General features: G+C 63.3%; 1 protein-coding gene and 1 long non-coding RNA gene across 4 annotated transcripts in view; both read right to left on the bottom strand.

Annotated features, from left to right (window-relative positions):
* The window catches only part of LOC117653368 (neurotrimin-like), a 239,936-nt gene that overhangs the window by 8,634 nt on the left and 205,742 nt on the right, over positions 1–25,560 (bottom strand). For all 3 annotated transcript variants that reach the window (XM_034399020.1, XM_034399012.1, XM_034399005.1), the window contains exons 3-5: positions 9,339–9,523; positions 860–976; positions 534–627 (exon numbers count right to left, since the gene is read on the bottom strand). In XM_034399020.1, the coding sequence (XP_034254911.1) occupies positions 534–627; positions 860–976; positions 9,339–9,523 (396 nt within the window). The remainder of the gene's footprint in view (positions 1–533; positions 628–859; positions 977–9,338; positions 9,524–25,560) is intronic.
* LOC117653386 overlaps positions 16,684–25,560 on the bottom strand; it is a 35,237-nt gene continuing 26,360 nt past the window's right edge. The window contains exon 3 of the long non-coding RNA XR_004588217.1: positions 16,684–16,744. This is a non-coding gene — a long non-coding RNA (uncharacterized LOC117653386). The remainder of the gene's footprint in view (positions 16,745–25,560) is intronic.

The following is a 25,560-nucleotide window of genomic DNA, read 5'->3' as shown; positions in this document are numbered from 1 at the left end:
CAAGGACACACCAGGCAGGCAGCCAGGCAGGCAGGCAGACAGGCAGGCAGGCAGCCAGCCGCCCGGAGCCCCGCTGCCGCCACTGCCGGTCAATTTGGTGTCCCTTTGAAGTCACAGCCTTCCAATCACGCTGAAAAGTAGTAACGCCGGCAGCAGGCAAGCAGGCTGGCTGGCTGGCTGGCGGCGCGGCCGGGGCGCGGCCTCCACCACCGTAATAAGCCCATATTACGGGAATATTCGCGTCTAACGAGCCCCTTTCAACTAGACAAAACTGCAGCGCGGATCCACCCCCCGCCTAATCTGCTCCGCCTTAACGAGTGTGTTAACCCTTTTCGGAGTTGGCCGCCTTCTAATTCTAATGCGGGCCCTAGTTTGAGAAACTTGGGCAACTCTTTTCCGCGTCCACTTTGGACGGCGCCGGGTCGTCCATCCTTGCGAGGCAACGAGTGGAAAGTTTGATTTTCCATTTTCGCCGTCGCGTGCGTGCGTGCGTGGGTGGGGGAGGGAAGAAGGGCTGCTTAGAGTGTACTCACCAACGACGTTGAGTGTGACGAAGTGGCTCATCTTTGGCTCCGTGCTCACTTGACACTCGTACTCCCCCTGGTCTCTCGCCTGGACGTATTTAACCTGGGAACGAGATCCTTGCTTTAGCAGAGCATACTTTCATCGGTCTTAAAAATAAAACGAAGGTCCAATCGACTCTAAATGTCATTAGACTCTAAATGTCTCATGGTAAAAGGCTTTTTCGCCATAACATGGGAAAGTTTTACCATAATACTCTTAGAGTGCAAGTACCGAACAAATTTCTAGTCAAACGACCGGCAACGTGCATAGATTTGTTCAGGTCTCTTTAACTCACCTGTAGTGTCCACGTCTCCGTGCCTTCGACGAGGAAGCTCTGAAACCGTTCATCGGCGATGAACGTGTAGTGGTCCACGGTGAGGATGTGGGCGTCCCTCTTCCGGATCCAGGAGACCTGCAACAGCAGACAGGCGGCCGTCAGCGCGTCAGTCAGAAGGCGCCACCAGCACAGCGCGCCGCAGCCTTGGCCACAGCTGCGCCGAGGCCGCGCGGAGCAAGGCCACGCCCCTTTGGGGTCCGTAGACCGTGCGAGTTTACGTCCGGGGGAACAGCACTGCACTGTAAACAAATTAAACGGCGCTGCCGACGCGCTGCACCGCAGTCTTTCCGGCGGATCGCAGCATGATGGCGACCTTTCGCTCCGCTCTGCCTGGCCCTGCCTGGCCCTGCCTCGCTCGGGGACCTTTCCCGTCGGATTTGGCACCTCCACAGGTGGCGCGCCGTCCCACTGGGAAACCCCACGACGCGGAAAAAAAAGGGGTGAGTAAAAGTTTAAAATGGCACTAAACTCCGGACTGGCTGCGAGTGTGGCTGCACTCTCATTTGGAGCGAGGAGGAGGCTGCACGCGGCAACAGTAAATACCGTGAAAATTTCACGAGCAAAATCACGTCACGAACGGGAACACACGCTCTCTCTCTCTCTCTCTCTCTCTCTCTCTCTCTCTCTCTCTCTCTCTCTCTCTCTCTCTCCCCCACTCACACACACACACACACACACACACACACACATACGCGAGGCCTGTGCGGAGCCCGTTAGCGAGGGCGGGGCTTTGTTAAGGGGCCCCAGCAAGGGTGGACTGGAGGAGGGGCCGGGCACCTTGGAGAAAAAAAAGGGGGAGGGGGAGGGGAGGGGAGGGAGAGTGGCTAACCGGATGAATGAAAGTTTCAGGTAACAGATGGTGAATAAAATAAGGAAGGGGCCTTGCCGGGCGTGCGGTGTGGGCCTGTGGGCCTGTGGGCCCGAGGGCCGATTGGGAGGTCTCATGCGTCGTCCTGGGCGGGGCGGGGCGGGGCAACCAGCGGCGGTAAAGCTTGTGCTTCTTCCTGGGCCGCTGTTGCCGGGCGCTTGGCTTTTACTCATTATTTCCAAGCAGGATCATTAAGCCTGCCCGCAGGACGGCTCCAGGATGCCGGCGGCGGGCGAGGCCAAGGGCGAGGCCAAGGGCGAGGCAACCAGGCTGCGGGTTCGGCGGTTCAGGCGGCAGCACTCCAGCGGGGCGAAGGGGCGCGGCCTCCCGATACACACTGTAGTATTTCTGCGCATCGCACGGTCCAGTGGCTCTGTGATTTACCAGCACACGCCGCCACGCCCGCACCAAGGTCCAGCCCAGTGCGCACGAGGCGGGCCGCGCCGCGCCGGGCCGAGCGCAGGTGGCCCCGCCCGACCCGAGGGGTCTCCGGCCTGCCAGAGCGCCAGAGCGCCAGAGCCGCCAGAGCTCGGCATGCGCGCCGCGTGAGACAATAATAAAATCGCCACCTGTGGAGATGAGAGCCCCACGCACCGCGTATCCAGGGCGCCACTTTCGCGAGCACGCCGCCTCGCCGCCTCGCCGCCTCGCCGCCTCACGCAAAGCCGAGCCACGAGCGCTCCGGCGGCGCGCGGGCTTTCGTTTTCGTTCTCCGCCACTGCAAACGCCTCGAGCGCCGCGGGCTGGGCCAGACGTTGTTTTGGCCCCGCGGTGCTCGCGATGCTCGCGATGCTCGCGATGCTCGCGACGCACGCAGGGATTCGCACCTCGCCGAATACGTATGAATCCCTCCCAGGGACGGAGAGGAGCGAGGGAAGCGACGCGACTTCGGCCCGCTCATGCATACTATCACGGGCCGGGCCCCAGTCCGCGCCCCGCCCCGCCCCGCCCCGCCCCGCCCCGCAGCGCACTCCCTGTGCGGGCACCGTAAAATAGGAGGGTCCTCCATCCACACAGTTTCAATGTCCGCCCGGCCGCCACGGCGCGCCACTGGAGGAGGACGAGTCCCCCCAATCTCCTCGCCGTCGCCTCGCCGCCTCGCCTCACGCACTCCTCATATGTGGCATCCTCTGTATCTAAATCTTTCTTTCTCTCATATGTGGCCCCCGAGCCCGGATGGCCCTCGGGAGCCTCTCGGAGCCTCTGGAGCGTCGTGAGGGTCGCCGGGGCGGGGCGGGGCGCGCGCCGGACAGTGTTTATAGAGGCAGCGAGTTGCCGCCGGGGGAGTGCAATACTGTGGGCCGTGCCAATAAGACGGTCATCCGCTATCCGCACCACGGCCGACGTGGCGCCGCGATCCGGCCAGGCAGCCGCCCAGCCCCGGCCGTGTTGACTGAACCCACAACACTCTGCCCGGGCCGTGTTTAGACGGACCGCAAAGTCGGGCCAAACGTCGACAAACGTCTGAGAATCGTGATTTGCGATGACATTGCGCTGCGTTCGGCCCAAGCAGGGAAGTGGTACATCCTCTACGGAATATAGTGGTCCGTGCACCTTCCTTTGGTATTCTGCTGCGTGGTTTTCTTCCGACAGGGAGGGAGTGTGTGATGTGCGGCACGGCCTTCTGGCGTGGCGTCGTTTAGCGGCGGTCCCTTTATACTGCCGGGCGGCAGGGCTAGTGCAGGGCCAGCGGCCCGCTGCCGGGGCAGCGCCAGGACGGGGACCTACCTCACCGCGCGGACGGGCGGCTGGCTGCTGTCCTTATCTCTGGCTCAGAGCGGCCAGACTCATATCCGGGCGACAAGGCCGGACACACACACACACACACAGGGAGAGGCGCGCGTGGCGAAAGGGATCCAAAGGGTGGCGGAAAGAAAGAGGAGGGGGGGTGCTTTGGGTCCGGGTCGGGTCGTCACCTCTGTCAACCTGGCCAGGGCGGCGAGGGTGCCTGGTTGGGGGCCCGCTAGGGGCCGAGCGCCGGGGCCGGGGTTTTGACGCGTGACTTGCAATTAGGCACTTTCCACCGCGCGTTCCTATTTTTTGTTTGTTTGTTGTTGTTTTTTTTTCGGAGGGGGCACGACGCGCGAAACAAACGGGAACAGCAATTCTGACGTAAAAGCCCCGCGGATTGCCATTAACGCTGCGTGAGTGCCGACGCGCCAGCCAGCCAGCGCCGCGAGTATGAGTCAACATTACCAACGCACGGCCGGGAAATATTGCCGCTCGAATAAAACGAACGCCAGAAACACATTGACAAGTCGAGAGAGAGGGAAGCGAGCGGGGCGAATTAAAAAGAAACACTCGTCACGTCCCGGGCTGCCTGCCGGGCCTCACGTCACGCCGCCGCCGCCGCCGCTCACTCACTGTCGCGCGCGCCCCATGCTTTTGTTGCGCCGCGCAATATTTCTCATAAAAACAAATGAAGCGAGTGAACGAACGGAACGGGAGCGGCGAACGCGGCGAGCGCGGCGCGCGCCGGAAGGTTCGAACGTGCGAAAACATGTTGCGCCGCGTAACGGGGACCGCGGAGAGTAAACATTGTGCTTCGGTTTGGGTGTGGGTGACTGACGGCCTCACGGCCCACTGCCTAAAGTGGGCCAGAAGGCCGGCGGAGGCGGCCGAAATTAGAGACGCGTAGCTCCAGAGTCGCTACGTCATGAGCCGAGATACAAAAGTTATGCGACGACGGAGCCCAAACTTCAGTTCAAGATTGGGGTCATCCTCATGCATAACTTCTCTACCTCCAGCCGTTTACGATATTCAGAAATAACGTTGGAAAGTGTAATGTTTGCACGCCGCGGGCGGGCCGGCCGGGCCGCGGCGCCGCGGCGCGCTGCTGCCACGAAATTGAGCTGAATCGTCCTCGATCGTCCTCAAATATGACTCAAATCAAACACGGTACCGATGGCTGCCTCGTTTGCAGGGCGATCCATTGGCGGGGTCGCGTGTTTGGCTGGTGACCTGTTTGCGCTCTATCGAACTGGAACACGCACCCCGCGCCAAGTTTGCGCGCGACCGGCCGAATGAGCACGCGGTCTTCGCTGCGCGCACGCCTGCCTGCCTGCCTGCTTACTGTCGAATAATGATTCCGACTCGCACATTCTGCTGGCCAATGGCGACACATTTCGGCAGCGTGGCAGCTGCGGCGGTGTCGGTGGCGCGTGAAGCGGCGGTCGGGGCGGGGCGGGGCGGGGCTGGCGGGCGGGGCGGGGCGGGGCGGGGCGGGGCTCGGGGCGCTTCTGCTGCACGGAATAAACAAACAATGCAGTCAGCACCAAGCTCATTAACCCTGCACGGCCCCCCGAGCCCCTCGCGGTAAATCCGGCCCACTGTCCATGCCAAACAAAAATGTCTAGTTTGGTTTGCTCGGCCCGGCCCGGCCCGGCTTGGATCGGCTCGGCTCGGCCCGGCTGTGCTGGGCTCGGCTCGTGGAAAAGCAAACAGCGCGCACCACCGCCTTTTTTCTTTTTTCCTTTTTTTTGCCGCCCCACAAAGCCTGGTGCGCGACCTCGCGCGCCACCACTACAGCTCGGACACGGTTTTGTTTTGATCCGGGCGGGAAAAAGCGACGAGTGACGGAGAGGCCTGGGGGGTGGGGGGGGTGGGGGACAATGGGGTGCAGCGGGAAGTAGTTGTGCGGTGTCCGGGGGGAGGGGACGGGAGTATTTGCGGGGAACACAGCCTCGCAATAAGTCGGACTCATCACTCGACGAGCAGACAAACTTTGATGGGACTCAAAACTTTTCATTCGCCGCGCGACCCAGCCATCATTAGCCCGGGAGCGAGCGGGCGAGCGAGTGTGAGAAAGAGAGAGAACGATCGAGAGAGAGAGAGAGAGAGAGAGAGAGAGAGAGAGAGAGAGAGAGAGAGAGAGAGAGAGAGAGAGAGAGAGAGAGAGAGAGAGAGAGAGAGAGAGAGAGCAGCGCTGCTGGGGGCCTCCACCTCTCAGAGTCATGACTCCCTTAAGTGCGAGCATGGAGCAAGGGGCAAGGATGGCGTGAGGGGGGGGGTAAAGCAAAGACACATCTCGCTGGGAAATGAGGCGAAAGTAGTGCGAATGAGAGAGGAAGAGGGAGCACAAAGCGACACGGCGCCGTCGGACACTGCAGAGCTCTCAAACGCATCGTTCAGGCCGTCAGGATGACAAGTGGGCCTCCCTGCGAGTTGCTTATGTTAACGAGGAGCCTGCAGTCGGAGGGGCGCTGCTACACCGTTAGCCGTCCGGAGCCGACGCGGCCGCGATCGAGCTCGACGCTCTCCAAATCTGTGAGACCCGCACGCTGATGATGGAATCATTGGACTCCAGGAATCCATTCCTACGACCACGAGATTGGGTCGAGCTCCAAACGCGTGGTGTTTTTGGTCCGCCTTTCCTCCCGGTGCAGAGCCCGCGCGCCCGCGGATCCCAGGGTAGGCCAGCCCGCCACACAGTGGTGCGCTCGGCGCTGTGTGTTGCCTACCCCGGAAGCCGCAGGCGGACACGGCTCTGCGCTCGCCACTGCTCGACTCGAATCCTCCATTCAGGGACTCGCAATCTTGAAAGCTGTTCCAGGCCGTCCGCCCAAGCTGGTCCTCTGGCCCGCGTCGGCGTTGAGACGAGACGGTCCGGGGTTCGAGTACCGACACCGGCGCCGCCCGCCGCTTCTCTCGAGTGCGAAATTATTCGAGTCATGCCGTGGCGTGTGACTCACCAGACTCACGCAGCACTGCGCAGCACTGCGCAGCACGGCATGTCGGCGTGCGAGGCATAAGTGTCGACCATATTTCAGTCTCTCTATAGGCCGCGCCGTGCGTGCCGCGCCGTGACGAGCAGACGGCCTCGCGACGCCGCCTCGTCCCGGGGCCTGTTACTCTGTGCTCTGTTAGCACAGTCGGTACCGGAGTGCGCCTCGCCCGCCGCCTCCCACGAGTGCGCTCCGGAGCAGGCGGAGCAGGCGGAGCGAGCCGCCTGGGAAGTAGGCGGGGCGGGGCCCGGGCCGACCGAGGCCTCCGGGTAACGACCGCCACTTCCCGCTCGCTCGCCGCCAACACCGCGTTGCGCGTTGGGCCCTACACTGTGCACGGCCAGGAGAGTCCTTGTCGTCGCCCTGTCTCTCTCTCTCACTCACGGGGCGACCCTTGTCGTAGGTGGAAGAGAGACAGGATGACGAAACCGACTCTCGGAATCGGTGTACAGCGACAGGTAAAAAGCAGCCATGCAGAGCCATCACTTGACTTGCCCGTGCTAATGAACGGACCGGAGCTCAGTGTGATCCACGCACGCGTCCCCCCCCCCTTCCAGCTCCTGAGGGCGGTAATCCCTGCCCTCATCCCGGCGGCCCGGCGGCCCTGGCGGTCGTGGAAGAAGGGATGCCGAGGGATCTGGTAATAAGAGGGACGCCGAGGGCCTTGTTCTGCCTGCCGTGCTGCCGTGCGCTGAAAACTCCGCCGCAAACACTCTCGCCTGGGGCGCGCGGGGAGGAGGGGGGGAAGGGGGCGGGATGAAATTTCATTACTATACAGGGCGACACCTTGTGACGACAGCGAGGCCGCGATGATCCTCGCGAAGAACGGGGTCAGGGTGGCGGAGAACGCGGCAGCGCGGCAAGGACCCAGTCTCGCGTCGCGGGGCGGGGCGGGGCGCGCTGCCATGCGCTTCGATTACGTACTGTACACTGTGCGCCTTGACGTACACGGGCATTCCTGCGGGGAGAGAGGGGGGGGGGCTCTCAGGTGCTCCGAGCAACACGAGCAGGGGAGCCCCCCGCCCCCTCCGCCCCGAGGGCGTCCCGGGCCTCCCCGCCCACGCCCACGGCCGGCCCGGCGCTGCTGATGTAGTTACCCGGCATGTTAACGAGAAGCCGGCGCGACGCGCGACGCCACGACGTGGACCTGGCCGGACGCCCGCCGACAGTGTGCTTCCCTCTCGCACTCGCCGGGTGCGGCAGAGACAGCGCGACAGAAACGGCCCCTTGTTCGGAATCAGCCTGCAGATAGTTGATTTAGCGGGGTAGTTTATTCGGAAAGTGAAAGTGGCGAACGAGAGCGGCAGCGGCGACCCGGGTGGGGGGCGTAGTCGCCGGGGCGGGGCGGGGCCCGGCGGGCCGGGCGGGGCGGCAGGAAGGGAAGAACGCGAGATAAATGCCTTACAGAGATGGAGCGATAACGATAAATCATTTATAGCCGTCTCAGCGAAAGCGCGCGCCGCCCCAATCGCCAAATAATGTTTACAACGCCGACAGCGCCGCGGAGTCCGGCGGCATTAATGAGCGCGTTTTCGTTTGTGCTTCACACCCCGCCTCCCCCCGGCGTGTCAGTTTTTTACGCTTTTTCCGTCGCCATGAGCCGCGGGGAGGGGCAAGGGAGGGGGACACACGTGATGTGTTGGGGAGTGGCTGAGGGAAAAAGTTTGTCCACTCCGGGGTGTGGCGGCGGTGTATTGATTTGCGAGGACCTAGGTGGGGACGGCGCGGCACCGCACCGGGCACGGCGCGGCACGGCGCGGCACGGAGCCCTAACCTACTTCAGCCTGGAATCATTCGTCCAAATGGAGTGGACCGACCGAATGAGGCCAGAGCAGCTCGCCAGCACTCCCAGATTGTGGCGAAAGAAAACGCAGGGCGGTCCCGTCTCTGTCGCACGGCCGCGCGCCGCGAGTGCGACAGAGACAGAGCGAGGGCACGGCTCGGGATCGGGCCGCAGGGTCGCCGTGGTCATGTTCGGCAGTCCCCGTCCCGTACGCGGCGCTCTGGGTGGTCCGTCTCCAAACAGTGGCGCTGTCTCTCTCACGCCTGCGGGACCGCGCGGCCCAGAATCAGGCCGCCGCGTCGAGCCGCGTCGAGCCTTCTCGGGTGATGCCGCTAATCCCTTCCACGAATCGGGGATGCGCGCCAAAGGGGGCTCGCGTAGCGTAGCGTGGCGTGGCCGAGCGTAGCGTAACAACAGGCCGAGAGTTAATGCCTCGCGTCACAATGGGTCGCGACGAGGTGACGTGACACGCCGCCGACGCCCCGGGGACGAGCGGACGGACAGGCAGACAGACAGACGGAGCGCGGCGGGGTAAAGGGACGACCCATGTGCATGAATAAAAGACAACTCGCGCTCTCGCTTTGGGAGGGATGATGTTCGCGCGAGACGCACAGCTGTAGGGCTTCATCGGGATCAGCACACACACACACACACACACACACACACACACACACACACGCACGCACGCAAACCTGAGCGAGTGGTGGCGTAGTGCACGCGCGTAGTTGTGGCGCCTTCTTCATCGAAGTGAGTTGTGCTCCCCGTTCGCCAACAAGTAGCGCGTCGAGTTTCACCTGGCCTTCCCCGCCCCGCCCCGCCCCGCCCCGCCCCAGCATGTATCGGTCGGGAGTAAATAATGACACTGATGGAAGATTGATCGCTCCCCTCCCCCTCCCCGCGGAGACGCGCGTCGTACAGTGGCCACCTGGTACCGACTTGACGCTCTATTTGGCGCCGAAGCGCGTGCGGGAAACGACCCCGGTCATCATTTTGCGATCAACAAAACAATAAAAAAACACACACGAAACACATCTGTCCATTTTTTTTCCGAGGTGTACTCACCGACTTGTTGCCCAGCTGTTTGACCTTGCACGGCAGATAGGCGTGCGTCCCGAGCTGCGTCGTGATGTTGTTGGGGGACGTGGGGTCGAAGAAGGGCCCGGTGTACAGGCCGCCCGTCGAGTACCGCTTGTGTCTGTCCAGCGACCGACCCAGGGCCCGCTCGGCCGGGCTGGCCAGCGTGCCCGCTGAAACACCAAAAAACAAACAGTCAGTCAGCGGCCGACACGCCGACAAGCAGACAACCTCTCTCTTCTTTTGCCTCGCCGGCCTCGCTCCGAGTCCGATGGCCGGCGAGCAAGGCGAGCAACATTCTGCCTGTTCGAGACCACTCGTCCGTGGCGCGGCCGCGCGCCCGTGCGGACCGGACCCGGAACAAGATACTGGCCGTGGCGCGCCGTGGCGTCCAAAGGGAAGGGCGACGCGGCCGACACCAAACTCCCGGCGTCCTCGACGGCGTGCTCCAGCGCGGCGCGGCGGCGTGGCGTGGCGGCACCGAGCCTCCGGCCTTTAATTCAAGAGGCGTCAATTCGGAAAGAGGAGCCGGCCGGGATTTACCGCCCCGGCGGCCCGGGCGGCCCGGACGGCCCCCGCCCCATCTACATCGCTACACCGCGCACGCCGAACCCGAACCGCACGACGAATAGCACGGCCGAGCACGGCCTGCCTGCCCGCCTGGCTGCCAGGCCCGCCAGCCCCGCCAGCCCGGCGCTAATCAAGTGGCCGTGCGATCCATCGCGTCGAGCAGCACCAGGAGGGCGTGGAGCTGCCTCCTCATGTCGCGGGCCACATGGGACACGAGGAAGGGGGAGAGAGGGGGGAGGGGGAAGGCAGGCCCCCCCGGCGAAAGAAAGTAGAGGCAGCCTCTGATGGCGACAGGCGACCCCCGCCGTCGGCAATACGGTCACCGAGACGGCCGCAATGCCGCACTTGTTGGCGACCTCGCCGCGCACGTCGGCAAGGTCAAGCAGGGCGGGGCCGGGCGGGGCCGGGCGGGGCGGTTCAGGGCCGTCGGCCGTCGGTCGGTCCGCCGCGCGACACGGGGACGAGATGAAACGAAGCGACGCGAAACGAAGTGAAACGAAGCGAAACGAGCAGCCATAACTCCAGGCACCGCCATCCACGCCGTCCGCGGCGACAGGGCGGCGCGGTGGAGTGGGAGTTGGGAGAGAGGGTCGCAGTCGTCACGCCTTTATGCCAGTTCCCGCTACCCACTTTGGCGGATGAATTAAGAATGTAATATCGTTTCCGTGACTCGGTCCTGCCCTGCCCCGCCTCGCGGCCGACCGCACCCCGCGGCAGCCTTGATTGAACCACCACCGCTGCTGCCTGCTGCCTCCGTCTCCGCCTCGGCCGGTACGGGCCGCCCTTGGGCCCGCCAGAGAGCCAGGGAGTCACAGCGTCGCGGCCAAGAAATAAACAAACTACTCGTGCAACACAAACCCGCCAGCAGCCAGCTATTTACGGGGACGGAAAACACAAACACAATTGTTCGTGTGTCTCTGTGCGCCTCTGTGTGTGTGTCTGTTTGGGTGTGTTTGCGTGTGTGTGTGTTTGCGTGTGTTTGTGTGTGTGGGCCACGTGAAGAGCTTGAGGGGATCCCGGCCCGGAGTGGGCGTGGTGGCGCCGTGGCACCACGGTGGCACACACCGCCAACAGGGTCCTGCTGCGGTCTTGTAGCCGCCTTTGCCACTCCGGCCGCGCCAAAGTTTTGCCGAACGGTTTCAGGTGTTACACCAGCAGCACCCCCAACAACAACAACAACAACAACAACAAGATGCCGAGGGTCCGGCGGCAGCTTGCGGACCGTCGTATAGTAAGCCTCCGGCTTGCTTATGGCCCGCACTTCCGCGCCAGTGTTGCACACCTGAACGCGCGCCCCGCGGCCGGCGGACGGACGGACGGATGGACAGACAGACAGACAGACAGACACCGCACTGCACTCGTCCAATCTCGGTTGGAAGGACGCCGCGCACTGGCGGGCAATGGCGGGAATGCGTAATGCGAGGGAGAGAGAGGGAGAGCCCAATTTTAATGGACGGGAATCTGGGCGCAGTAAAAGAGGACGTGAGGCAGGTGGGGAAGTGGCTGCTCACTCGGCGCCACGCGGCCACGCGCGGCCCGGAGCGGCCAGTTAACAGTGGAGCCAAGAAGAAGAAGAAGAAGAAGAAGAAGAAGAAGAAGAAGAAGAAGAAGAAGAAGAAGAAGAAGAAGAAGAAGAAGAAGAAGCACAACACTTTGATGCCCATAGCAAGACGCCCGAGGCAGTAGACGGTTTTCATGACCCCCGCACCGAGATCGATGCTGCGGCCTGGTTTCCCTACACAGTCCTGCCGGCCGGGCCCCGCCCCGCCCCGTCCGGGCCGGGCCGGGCCGAGACGATCAAACGACCATCGTAAAAGGAGTAGATTCGACTTGATTCGCCGGGCCGGCGGTAAGAGTAAAAAAAAAACAGAAAAAAAAACAAGAAAGAAAAGGGAGGCAGAAAGGTCGCGGCAAGGCGCGCCAAGGGGCGTTGCGCGGAGCTACCTCGCCCCGCCGGAGTTGGCTATCGTGGCGGGATGGGGGGTGAGGAGGGGGAGGGGGCTATGCGAGGCAGATATGACTCGTCAGCAAGACAAACAAGACTCGCTGCAGGTTAGTTGTTCAGAGCGCTGGGTGGATGTGCGTGAAATGAGAAAGTGGAGAGGAGGGAGGCGGAAAGGAAAGGAAGGGGAGGGGGGAGGGGGTCAGTGCCGGGGAAGAAACAAACATAAAACGTCTGAAATATGGGGAAACGTACAGGGAGGCGCACTGCCTACGTGGCGCGCGAGGAGGTCATACTGTGTCCACATTCGCGCATCTCTTTCATCCCTTTTACAAACCGGAAATTGAATCCAAAGACAAAAGGCCGGAAGCGGATACGGGCCCGATACAACTCACATGCCTCGCGTGGGACGCGGCGCGCGGCGATCGTAAATATTCGAAAAACAAGTCGGAGTCGCCGCTCCTTGGGGGCGACCCCGCTGCTAAGCGGAGCCGTGCACTGCGGCCCCCGCGCCCCGCGCCCCGCGCCCCGGCAAGAACAAGCAGCCGTTTCCGCCCCTTTCTCTCTCCGCTGCATAAAGTCATTAAAAGCCCCTAGTCGCGAACTGGGATCGCTGCACTGCGATCCTGCCGCTGCCCGGCCGACCGCCACGGGCACGGCCTGCACGGCCTGCACCACGGCCTGCGCGACGCGGACACCATCATGGCGTCCGTCGAAATGAATTTAGCCGCCGCGACTTGGCCCGGCCCGCCACCACACTGTGCGTCGCAGTGGGCGAATAAACACGCGCCGGCCGAAACAAAAAGCGGGGAGCAGAAAGCGGTGATTCTGTTTGCTCCTGTGTTGCCCAGTGCTGCGCGGCGCGGCCGGCGCGGCGGGCTGATGGGATTTGGCGCGGAGCGTTGCCTGCCACACCTGGCTGCCAGCTCGGCCGGACCGGCCGGCCAGGCAGGCAGGCAGGCATTGTGCACGTCATTAGCACGGCCCGCGGAAAAAGCGCACACAATTTGCGTCGGCCGGCCCGCCAGCTCGCGCCAGTCCGTCAGCGCGGATGGTGTTGGACAGGCGGCCGTCGGCGGCTTGGCGGCCCACCCCCGCGCTCCCTCCAGGCTCCCTCCAGGCTCTCCGGCAGCACGGCCTCCACCGCGGCCTCCACCTGGCGGCCGAGGCCGAGGGCGACGGGGATGACGGCGATCGTGACTGTTGATACAGTGCAGCAGGCTATGCCGAGGGTCGTCGCTCTCTCTCGCACTCGTGGAGCGTCCCGTAAATGTGCGAGAGAGACACAGCAACGAAAACGTCTCCCGGAATCAGTCTGCAGGGTGGCCTTATCGCCGTCCTGCCGCCCCCCACTTCCAGCTCATTTGGTTATTCATTCGCAACCCCTTCCCAGAGTCCGCGCCAGCGGCCCTGGCCCAGCAGCCCAGCTGTCCGTCGGGTGCAGCCTGCCCTGCTGCTCGGCCTGCTCGGCCTTTAACGCGTCGCGCCGTCTGCTGCACCGCTCGCGGCAGCGGACACAGATTCCGACCAGAAAAATAGTCCCCCTTTCCAGGGCACTTCTAAGGAATCCTTTCGCGGCGCCGCGGCGTGGCGCCTCCCAGCGGGGCTCGCCCCGCCCCGCCCCGCCCCGCCCGCCGTGACGGAGTGCATCCATCAATTGATTGAGTGCGGGGATCTGCGTGACACTCGGAGGCTCGCCGTCAACCGGTATCAAGCAAGCCTCGCGAGTTGCCGCCGAACGCGACGCGCGAACCGCCCGGAGCGGAGAGAGGGGAAGCGGCCCTTGATGGATGCCACCACGGCCACGACGCCATGCCCGGCCACGCCGCCGGAGTTGACGCCGCCGGCCGGGCAAGTCGGCCAGGCGCGGGGGACGGCGCGTCGGCCGGCCCTGGTCTGGTTTGCAAGCCAGCCAACCCGTCTGATTTCTTCTGGGCTGAGCGGACCCCGACGCCGGGCCGGGCCCCGGGCCCCCGCCGTGCTCGAGGGGCTGGCCCACCATCAGTTTCTGTTAAGAGACGCTTCAGCCAGCGTCGTGCTTGGACTGGGCCACCCGTCACCCCCCCCCTCCCCCTCCCCCGACCCGGGCATTCAAAGTAACTGCCACTGCTGAGCGGCAACGAAGACGAACGACTGCAATTTATATCGGTAACGGGCGTCGTTTATCGATTGGTTTCGCAATTTTGAAAACCCGCACACACCAGCGCCGCCAGCGCCGACCCCGACCGGGATGGCGGGATGCACCGGCCGCGCCGTTTCTTCTCTCTCTCTCTCTCTCTCTCTCTCTCTTCTCTCTCTCTCTCTCCTCTCTCTCTCTCTCTCTCTCTCTCTGTCGTCCCTTGCTCCTGACCTTCCCCTCTTTCTTCCGCGGTTATGGCCGGGCAAACTAATCGGTTTGACCGGGTTCCAGCGTCTGTGGCGTGGGCAAGCAGGTCAGTGTGCGGCGTGAGTAACTGCTTCTGAAAGAAAGATTTTTACCAGCTCCTCGCTTGGTCATCTAAGATTTTCCAAGTCAAGGCTTTTTGGTTTAGTGGTGCTCCAAGACACACCTTTATATAACCGTCTCGCTAAGAATTACATAGGAAGCAATAAATCGAAATCGCGGTGGATTTCTTTTATTTTTCAATTGAGAAAAAATGTTGGTAATCTCCATTTCCACCCATGACCTCTCCCCTCGCGTTCCAGTTCCAAGCTTTGACATTTGTCGCCTGCAGCCGGACTCGCCGCGTCCATCCCCCTCCCCTACAAGGTGACCCCCCCCCCCTCGCCTCCCCTTTCGCCCTTCCGCCTGTCAGGCCCCTTCGAGAATGTGTTTCCAATCGGCCGTGATTCAATAGCGATGTCCATAATGCCGGGCCGGAGCACGCTTTGTCTCCGCTCCAGGCGAGGGGGGGGGGGGGGGTGCATGGCGGTCCTGGAGTGTGTGGGTGGGCGGGGTGCGAGGGGTGGAGAGGATGTTCCCCGCTGGACGGTAAACGCTGAAAATCCTTCACTGTCCTCCGCGTGCGTGCTGGGCCGGGTTGGGCTGTGCTGGGCTGGGCCATGCTGGGCCATGGTGGGGCTGGGCTGGGCGGCGGAGCGGAAAGATGGGAGGCTTCGCATCGCAATTCCAGTAGCCTTGCAAGATCAGTCCTGGTCAAGTCTAACATGTCTTTTTTGGTTTTTAAATAGTTTTTTTTTGCAAAAACTTATGTTCGAGCCAGTTTGTGATTTTTGGCTCTACGTTTTGCCGTCTACAACAAGTAGCCTACTCTAATGTCCAAGCTGGGTTAAACTCCAGAGAGCCTCAACTAGACCAGAGACTATAAACAGTCCTGTGAGAGGTGACCGAAAAGGGGTCAAAAGTGGGGCCAAAAACAAGGCCTACACGGCCATACGGCCACGGGGCGACAGGGCCAGCGCGCCAGCAGTGCGATCCCGCACATCGCTGTCGTCGCTCTGTCTCTCTCGCACTGGAGGGGCGTCCCGTGTGGGTGCGAGAGAGACAGAGCGACCAAACGCTGCGCGGAATCAGTCTGCAGGGCAAGGGTGCGCGTGTGCTTGGCCGATGTCCAGAGACAGATAGGGGCGGGCAATCGGCGCGGCACGGCGCGGCACGGCACGGCCCACAGTGGTTACTTCATCCCAACGGTTGGCCTTGACCAGCTTGCCCGTGACCTTGGCGACGAAGCAGCAAACGCGAGCCACTTTCATCTGCTGCAGGCCGACCCCGGCCAAGTACTTTCGTCGTCTCGTCTCCCTCCCACTCACGGGGCGTCGGCAGGGTGTGAGAGAGACAGAGCGGCGAAGCACTCGAAGCACTGCTGATGGCACGGCTCGCCGGGGCGTCGGTGCCCACCTTGGCGCCGCTCTTCCTGACAGCATTTCGAATTAAGTTTATATTGCAGACGCGGCGTCGGCGCGTGGCTGCGCCTGGCCGAGGCAGCCGGGCCGTGGCGTGGCCGTGGCGTGGCCATGCATCGCCGTGACTTGCCGACTAATTAAAATTACAACAACGCGACGGAGAGGGGGGGGGGGGAGGCACTCATGCGTAGCTGCCGGAATATTATTAAGTATAACGCGCAGCGACAAAGTTTCGTCGACGCGCGCCTAATGAAGACGACGCCGAAAAGAGGCCGCCGTTTTGACCTCGCCGTCGCGGCAGGCAGCGCGCTCGCTTGCTCCTGCAGACTGGGAGTCGTTCTCGTCGCTCTGTCTCTCTCGCACCTACAAGGGGTGCCCCAAGAGTGCGAGAGGGCGGCGAGAACGACGCTCGGAATCAGTGTGCTGAGTCTCCTTTTGTTCTGCGAGTGCGCAGCGCAGCAGGCCGATGCCGAGAGTCGTTTTCGCCGCTCTCTCTCGGGGCGTTCCGTGTAGGTGCGAGAGAGACAGAGCGGCGAGAACGACCCTCGAGTGTGCGGTGTATGTCGGACAATCGAGTGTCGCAGCCAGACTTCGGCAAGCAGCGCAAGGCAGCGCCGCGGCGTACAGTACCCCTTCCCTTGCCGCCTGGTGCCCGCCGTGCCGCCACTTGGAAACACGCCGCTAAGCTCATAAACAACACCAACAAGACGGGGAGGCAAGGGCGGCACCGTATTAATCCAGCCCGGTGATTTATATTGAAGCTTTCACCGCGCGGCTCGCGGCCCGTCTCGCGGGGCGTCTGGAAGGGCTGGCCGTCTGTCTGCCAGGTGCCACGGGGCAGAGACGGAGTGCTGGCGCTGCACGCGGGGCCGCGCGGGGCAAGCCGCCACCAACAAACAACAACAACAACATGCGCGCGCGGAGGGTCCGCGAACCTTGACGCGCCGCTTGACGCGTTCTTACCGAGGACGAGCAGCAGGCAGAGCGCGGCGACAGGCGCCATCGTCGTCACCCCCTGGCAGCGACGCTCAGCAGTTACCTGCAACACGAGACGCGGCCTGGGTTAGGTCCGGGAAACAAGGCTCAACTGCGTGGCGAGGCGTCACCATCATCATGAACAACATCATCATCACCATCACCATCACTATCACCATCACCATCATCACCATCACCATCATCTTACGGGCGTGAATCCGTACCTACGAGCAAATACCCACTGAAGTGCGTGTGTGTTTGTGCGTGCACACGGCGAATTTCCACTTCCACCTTCAAGGGCGCCAGATACGAGTACCGCGAGCGACTACCCCCCTGCCGGTTCCAGCCCTAGTAATGCTTCGCGCAACACGCAAGCAGCGCAGGCTGGGGAAGGCCGCGCGTGCACCCCCATGCACCAGCCGGTGCACCCGCTGCTCTCTGATGGCCCAATTTGTAACAAAGATCGCCCCGCCCCGCCCCGACTCGGGAAGCGCGTAATAACTGCAGGGTCCATAACGCGTCCCGGCCGTCACCACGCCCTCGCGCGCCTCCTCGCCGGCCCTTTCGGAAACACCGCCCCGCCGGTTGTTGCCACCACTGTAAGGCCCTTCTCACCTGCCGACTGCAGTGTACTTCCTGACACATACTATCGTGGGGCTGCTATAATCTTGTGGAGTACGCGCCAAGTGGCGTTCCCGCCTGCCGCCTTCAGTCAGACAGACAGACAGACAGACAGACAGACAGACAGGCGGTCAGACATACGGACAGACATGCGAGCACGAAACCACGCACTCCGCATGCACACAACACAGCTACTCCGAGTGGCTGTACGGTTATTTAGGCGCCATTCGTACGCACAAGCGCACCCCGCCTCCATGCCGCCTCCATGCCGCGTCCCAAGACGTAAGTAGGCGCGCGTATGGGGCCGGGGGAGGGGTGGGCTCATTTGCACACACACACACACAGTGACGCGCCTTGTATTACAGTTGTTGTTTCTTCTGCGGTACTGTTACGCGCGCTGCCCTGGACGCGACTCATGAGGTGTTCAAGGACGTCGTGCCTGCACGTTACAGTGTTCCGCCACCCACGGACGCGTCTCTCTGTCTCTCCACTCTACAAAAAATGTCCTGTCAACGCCTTTAAATTTTATTCCCAAGTTTGCTGTTATGCAATTCACGGCGTTTGCTGTAAACTGGTTCACGGCGTTCACTGTGATCTCGGTTACAGGTTCACTGTGATCTGGCCACAGTAAACGCCGTAAATTTGGAGCGATTTGCAGTCCTTCGGTGCTCAGCGGCGTCAAACTCACGTGTTTACTGGGGACCAGATCACAGTGAACACCGCGAACAAGCACAGTGAACCCCGTGAGCAGTTCCAGTAAACGCGTGAATTGACCTACAGTAAAAACTGGAAAAATAACGGCATTTACAGGACATTTTTGATAGAGTGTCTCGCACGCACTCTCATTACCGCGAGTGGTAGATGACGAGAAGCCGGCCGAACGATTCAGCTGTCTCCCTCGCACCCTGACGGGGCGCTCCATGAGTGCGACAGAGACAGAGCGACGCAACGACGCTTCTGAATGGCTCGGCAGTCACTCTGGTATGACTGGTCCTCGGGCGGCGCGGCGTTTTCGAAATTCGAGTTTCCAGGAACCCTGCAGGAAAAGTGGCAAGCTCCTGGGAAAACCAGACTCCGTTTTCGGTTCTCGGGGCCGCAAGGCGGGGCGGGCCGCGCCAAGGACCGCGCCGCGAGGGGCGTGGCGTGGCGTGGCGGAGCGTGGCGGGGTGCCTGGGTGACGGCGATGCTGTTGCGAGGGCCAAACTTTCCAGCTAATGTCAGCCCTTAAACCAGCACGTTTCGCACTCGCCCCGCGCCAGAGAGAGAGGCAGAGCTAGAACTCGGCGCGTACCAGTTTCAGGCTAACGCTCCCATTTCCCCACCCACTCAGCCGCGCCACGCCCTGCCCCACCCCGGCTGGCTCTGGCCCCCGCGTGCCCTACAACATACAACCGATCCGGGACTCCCCCGTCTGTCTCTTCTCCGCGCCTTTTTCTGCCTTCTTCACCCTTCGAGGCCGAGGCAGTGAGGCAGTGAGGCAGCCAAGGCAGCCGGGCACGGAGCAGACATGTCTCATCTCGGGCGCTCCACTGTATGCTCCTTCGTTTTTACTTGTTCCATACAATGCGACGCGCCACGAGACCGCGCGCCGCTGGGGGTGAACCGTCAAAGGGCCTCGTGAGTTATCCGTTAAAGCCGTGCGCGCGCTCACACACACACACACACACACACACACACAACACACACACACACACACACGCACACGCACGACTCATTAGACCCCCGCCCCGCGTTCCAGAAGAGAAGCGCTCTCTGTCCAGAGGAAGGCCAGCCGGCCGGCCGGCGTGGCCAAGGTTTGCTCGGCTGAGCCGCGGCGCCGCGGCCCGTCATTGCGGATCGACGTGCCCTTTTCTCCTTTCACATTATCCGCTGCCTGGCTGGAGGCTGGCTGGGGGATGGAGGATGTCTGGAGGCTGACTGGAGGATGGTGGTTGGCTGGCTGGAGGAGGCTGGGGACTGGAGGATAGAGGCTGGAGGCCTGCTTGGCGCGGCGAGGATTTCCAGCGGGATCTCATGAGGGCGCCGGGGCCGGCCGGGGCCGAGGCCTTAAGGCGCGCGGGGTGGCGGGGGGGCGTCCACTAAGCCCTGAAACAACATACCAGGCAACCAAGCGACCGATATTACGAGACCGTTATTTGGACTGGCGGCGCGGCGGCGCCAACCGATTTGCGATCACAGGCGGGGTGCGTCCGAAAGCGGGCGGCCTGCCTTGGGGTCGCGGCGGTGCACGGGCGGTGCGTTCGGACGCGGCCAACCGGCGGAGATCGGCACGAGGGTGGCGCTGCACTGGCTGCACTGGGAGCTGCATTGTGCCGTGGTTCACTGCGGTGCACTCAAAGGACCGCCAGGGCGCTAGCGGTGGCGCCGACGGGGCCACTACACTACCAACACGGAGTCGTCGGCGCGGGGGCGCGCCTCGAGCCTCGCGACGAGCCTCGATTGCGACGAGCCTCGCGAGGCGCGGCCAAACATAGGCTGGCGGCGCAAGGCAGCGTAAGGCGCAAGAAGCCGCGAACAAAAACATGACGACGCCGTGCTGGCCGCGCTGTTGTTGGTGTTGTTGATGGTGGTGGCGCTGGTGAAGGTTCAGGCCGGGTGATGGTGTTTGGCGTTGCCGGTGGTGGTGGTGGCGGCGGTGGCGGTGCCGCTCAGACTCACTCAGGGTGGGGATGGAGGTTCCTGGTTCAATTACGCCCCCTGGCCCTTTGTGCCCTGGCGGCCCTAGCGGCTCGCCGCGGCTTGGTGCTCGCCGACGTCGCCGACCCCTACACCGTACAACGCCACGCCGCGCCACGCCGCGCCACGCCGCGCCACGCTCGCCCTGCACGCGTTATGTGGCAAGCGCCCCGCCCGCCCCGCCGCGCCCCGCCGTGCAGCCATCAGTCCTCGATACCGCCTACACCAATTATTCACGCAAGGTGTGCTCACGTGTGTCGCACACTGGAAGAAAAAAAATCGCTAAGGACCCTTCAAGCATTCGCGAAGTTGATGTGTTTGTTGCGATTTTTTTCTGTACTCAAAATCACGAAACGAAATTTCCTAAATGTTCGACGTTTCTGGGATTTTGGCTGACCGGGTCGGGTGACCGGGCCGCTCCGGCCGCCGCTCGGCTGGTTTAAGGACCGTTGTTTTGCTTTCTGCTCGGGCGGCTCGCCGCTGCGTCCGGGCGATGCCGGGCGATGCCCTGCCCGCGCCGCTGTCATCTCGAATCACCTCGGAAGCATCTGGAAGGCAGCGAGACGCGCGCGCCGCGCCGCCCAGCCGTGTAAGCGTTCCAAATGACCCAGCCGGTATCGCATTAATTTGTCGAGCCACGGCACTGGAAGGACCGCCGGAAGGACTCTCCGCAGTGTACCGGACCGCGGTAAAGCACACGCCGCCTCCCCCTCCCCCGCAGAATCCCTTTTCCCGATTGCTAAATTGCTTGCTTAGTTTCTGTGTGATTGGAATCGCCTGTTGACACAGCTGCCTCGGGGGAGGCGCGCTCAGAGCCACGCTGAGGCTGTATGGCGATCGCGTGAGAGCGTTCAGAGACAAGGAAGATGAAAGGGGGGGGGGGGAGCGAAGCCAGGAAGGCAAACCCGGCCCCTGCAGTCCCACGGGGCAGGGAGGAATCTTTGGAACCTTATTCCGGGTCCGCCGTCCCCGCGGGACACGTGCTTGCAGCGTCTCTCCCTGGGAGTGTGGGACAATGACGGGCCGATGAAGAAAACAGGACGAAAGCAGTGGCGTGGCGCGGAAAATGGATGAGTCCGCGAGAGGAACTGGCGGCCTCGCTCTGTCTCTCTCGCACTCGTGGAGACGAAGGGCGCGAGGGGAGCTGGACCAGAAACCGGCAACTTGAACAGGGGTGCATCGCGGCGTGCGAGCGAATGCAAACCTGCCGACGAGACCCCGCGTGCTCGGGGGACGTCCGCGAGCTCCTCGCGCGTGGGGTAGCGCCACTCCTCGGCGTGCCTAGTGGGCAACTTGTTGTTGGCAAGATGTTGTCTAGAGCAACGAAAAGTTCCAAGGATTTGGTGTGTGGACATGCAGTCCCAGTCAGCAAAACTCGTGACGTGATCGTCCAGCACTGCCCAGGCACCAGTGTTTGGGTGACCTACCGCGGTAGGTTCCTCGGAGAACGTCCCTGGCACGAGCCACATGTTATGAGTGCCAGCGAGAACGTACTCAGCACGTCCCCCTGAGCCTTAGTTCCGTGAGTCACGCTGACAGCGTGCCGCGGGGCACTACCGCGGTACATGCCCTCCGGCAGCCTGACTGCACGTGTGATCCGGGCACTACCTGAACACGTTCCCAGGAACGCTTTATGTTTCTCTTTTGCACGTGCAGAATTTGATCGATGGACGTTCCCCGTCCTTTCAGGCACGTGAATTCACGTACTTTTTCACGGTTTTTGCTGACTGGGCTACGAGATCCTGTGCTGCGTGCGGGGCTGTCTTCCGCGAAGCCTGCGCACCCGCCGGTGCTTCTGGGAACTTGCCTCGCCCGGCCCGTTCCGCTCGGCTCTTCCATGCGACCAAATGCCTTCCCAGCCTCGCGCGCTGCGGTACGCTGCGGTGCCCAGGATGGCCAGGCAGGCCCCGGGCAGGGCGCGGAGCAGCGGAGTACGGCAATCCGTGCTCCGCCCCCAGAGTCTGGCGGCTTCCTTGTTATTGCCTTTGCAAGCGTCAAAGCTCGGGGAAGCCACTTTTTCCAGGAACGTCCGTTGCTCGGCTGGCTCGCCAGGCGCTCGGCCAGCCCTCGGCCAGCCCTCGGCCAGCCCTCGGCCAGCCCTCGGCCAGCCCTCGGCCAGCCCTCGGCCAGCCCTCGGCCAGCCCTCGGCCAGCCCTCGGCCAGCCCTCGGCCAGCCCTCGGCCAGGCCGAACCCCAATCATTACCCCGAAGACCCAATGCGCGATGCGCGGGCCGCGGCAGCGCAACAACCGCCAAAGAGACGCCAAACAAAAACAGAATGTGATCCGCGCGGCGCCGCCTGCATAAAGACATAAAGAAATGAAAAGGTCTTTACTTTGCCGAGTGGATTCATAGAAGCGCGAGGCGCGCCGCGCGCCGGGCCCTCCCTTGGAATCAAGGCAAAAAGTCTGCATGAAGGGCGGGGGTGGTGGGGGGCAGGAGTTATATCCAGGGCCGGGATGGATGAATAGCTGAGCAACAAAGCGGTGGGACAATGGGCGAGACAAAGAGCGTGACCCCCTCGCCCCCGCCGCGCCCCCGCCCCCTCCTTCGCAACCCGTACCGGCCCCTCGTTTGTGGGCACCTCCATGTTAAGCACAAGGCTGCCCCACCCTCCCTCCCCCTTAGCCGCCAGACGCACGGAGGGTACCTCAGGGCCGCCGCGCCACGCCGCGCTACGCCGCGCCGCCCAACCCCACTGTAGTACAAACCCTCGGCCGCAGCCCGGCCGGCCCTGGTTTGGCCCCGCTCCCACCCCGCCGCCCCACCGCCCCGTCGGTACATAGGTTGACCACAAATGGCACAGTCCCCTTCCTACCCCTCAGGGTTCCAGGCGCGCGCGCTCAAACAGCCCAGGCGTCTCAAAGCCGTGGCCGCTTGCATCCACCGCATCCCTTTGCAGTGCGAATGCTCCATCCCGCCCGCCCCGCCCCGCCCCGCCCCGCCCCGCCCCGCCCGGGTGGCGCCGCCTTGCGCCTCGTCGCGTAAACGCAACGCGACCGAGCCGAGCGAGCACCGACCGCGCTCCGAAGACGAATTGCATCGGCGTAAGAAGCGGCGATGGCGAAGTGGATCGCGGGGGCGGTGGGGGAAAGGGGGGGGGGGTTGATTGCACACTGCCATGGAGGCGGGGAGGGGGCGGTCAAGGGAGCGAGGGGGCGAGGGGAGGCTTCCTCTGCGACACGCCGACACGCCGCATAGCATATTGCGAATCGGTATTTCGTCGCTGCGGCCTGGGGCCCAAACCCTCGGGTCCCGCGCGGAGGGGCGGCGTGGGGCGGGGCGGGGCGGGGCAGGGCGTGTAGGTCCTCGCCTCCATCATTCTGTGTTGTGAGCACGCAGCAGCTTTACTAGTTCATTATAGATTTTCCATCGCTCATTCTGACGCGCAGCAATGGATTCGGACAAGCCTCCCCCTCCCCTCCTCCCCGTCACGCGTGACGCGTCACGGCTCGTCACGGCCCGGGCCGCCCGCGGCGAGAGCGAAAACACGCTGGAATGTGTGTCACTTTCGCTGCGCTGGAAGCCAGGGCCTGGCCCCGGGCGATACACTGTAGCCCGGCCGCGCCAAGTGCTGGCTGCGTTACCGCGCTCACTTTTCCTTGTCGCACCGGCCGCGTGATTCAGTGGTCGCGGACTGTCTCTCTCGCACCCTTACGGCGCGCCCTGAAAGTGTGACAGAGACAGAACCGGCTCCTCCGAGCGCTCGGCGGCTGAAGCTGGAGTTTTTCCTCGAAACTCCAGACAGATTTATGTAGTCTGCGCGCTGATCCCTGCAGGCCAATCCCTGCAGGCCAGACTGAGACTGGCCGGGCCGCGGGGCCAGGCGGACGGCGTGCATGCCTGCACGGCGCTGCAAGCCGCGCTCCAAGGCGTCGCGCGGCGTGTGCTTCCGGGCGCGGTCCACCTGGTGCACTGCAACAACTTGCCCGGTGGATGGAACAAGTCAAACTTATTTTTGTTTTCGGGGGGGGGGGGCATTCATTTCGCATCCCCCGCGCGAAGATGGCGCAGGTGTGGCGTCATAAGCGGCCGGGAAACAGCAGGGAGCTCAGGGAAGCCGTGGAATGTGTCCGCGCCAACACACACCACACACACACACACACACACACACACACACACTCACACACACACGCACACAGAGGTGCACGCAGGGGAACGCGTCGTGAGGAGAGGAGCAGCTTATAGCAAATTCACGGGGACCTGCAGTCGGTACAGCCACAGGAATGCTCCTTGGCGAGGTCGGGGCCGTGCCTCGGCGGTGCCTTGGCGTTGCCCTGGCCGTGCCCTGGCCGTGCCTCGGCGGTGCCTTGGCGTTGCCCTGGCCGTGCCCTGGCCGTGCCTTGGCCGTGCCCTGGCCGTGCCGCCACACGTCACCGTCGTCCCGAGCACCAGCCCGTCAAGAGTGGCGCAAGTCCGGGCCGCGCGCCGGAAGTTACGCCACTCGAGCGAGAGGAGGCGCGCCGCCCTCGCCGCCCGGGGCTAGGGCACGGCCTCGGGCACGGCCTCGGCACCACCGCGGCGAGCCCCAGGTACAGCAGCCACCGACATTCTAGCCGCAGCGCGGCGTGGCGCGGCGTGGCGCACCAGGACCCCCGTCTTGTTGTGCTGCGCGCTGCACCGCTTGAGTGGGGCGGACGGAGTGAAGCGCGCCAAGGCCGACACGGCCGACACGGCCGACACACTGCTTGACCTTCTGGCCGCCAACTGCCTTTGAACCGAGGAAGGCCTCGCGCTTTCACTTATTGTCTCACTCTGGCACGGCGGCCGGGCCGGGCCGAACAGAGAGAGAAAAGCAGTCCTGAATAAAACAGCCACCACGGCAAGTCGGTAACGGGAAAGAAGGGGAGGCAGGTGAGACAGGGGGGCGTCCGTGGGCGTGCCAGGCGGAAAACACACACACACAACACACACACACACACACACCACACACACACACACACACACACACACCACACACACGAGCTTGCGGCGATGAGACTCAGCAGCGTCCTTGAAAACCACATGGGACCTACTTATCATTTCCCGGCCGTTCGGGTGATGTACGCAAGCGGGGCGGGACGGCCAGGACCTCCGAGGTGTCCTCGAGCGCGGCAGCGCGGCCCGAACCCCCAAACCCCCCGGGGGAGGGAGGACCCCAGCGAGGCCCTCAATAACAGAACCGGGTTAGGTCCTCGATGTATTTCCGCGACCTCCCAGCCGACCCGGCACTGTTCCGCAGAGTTATTCCGAGCACCCCTCCACCCTCTGGCACCCCTGAGGAGCGGAGCGGAGCGCCCGCGGGAGCGAGAGAGACAGCGCGGCGAAGGCGCTCTTCGGAATCAGCGGGCCGCCCGTTTCCGCCACTTTTTGTTTTGTTTTTGGCCGAGCCGGGCCGAGCCGGCAGCAGCAGCCCTCGTCTCCGCGTAATCTGGCCTAATCATGGGGGACGCCATGCCACGCCGGGCCACGCCGGGCCACGCCATGCAGCCCGGCGCAGCTGTGTCGCACGGCAGGCCCTCCTCCCTCATCCAGGACCTGCTCCAGGACCTGCTCCAGGACTTGCTCCTTGCATATTTCTCGCGCCGGGAAGAGATATAAGGC

The sequence above is a fragment of the Thrips palmi genome, unplaced genomic scaffold (genome assembly GCF_012932325.1).
Source record: "Thrips palmi isolate BJ-2018 unplaced genomic scaffold, TpBJ-2018v1 HiC_scaffold_10, whole genome shotgun sequence".
Taxonomy (NCBI): domain Eukaryota; kingdom Metazoa; phylum Arthropoda; class Insecta; order Thysanoptera; family Thripidae; genus Thrips; species Thrips palmi.
This window is presented reverse-complemented; position numbering and strand designations above follow the sequence as displayed.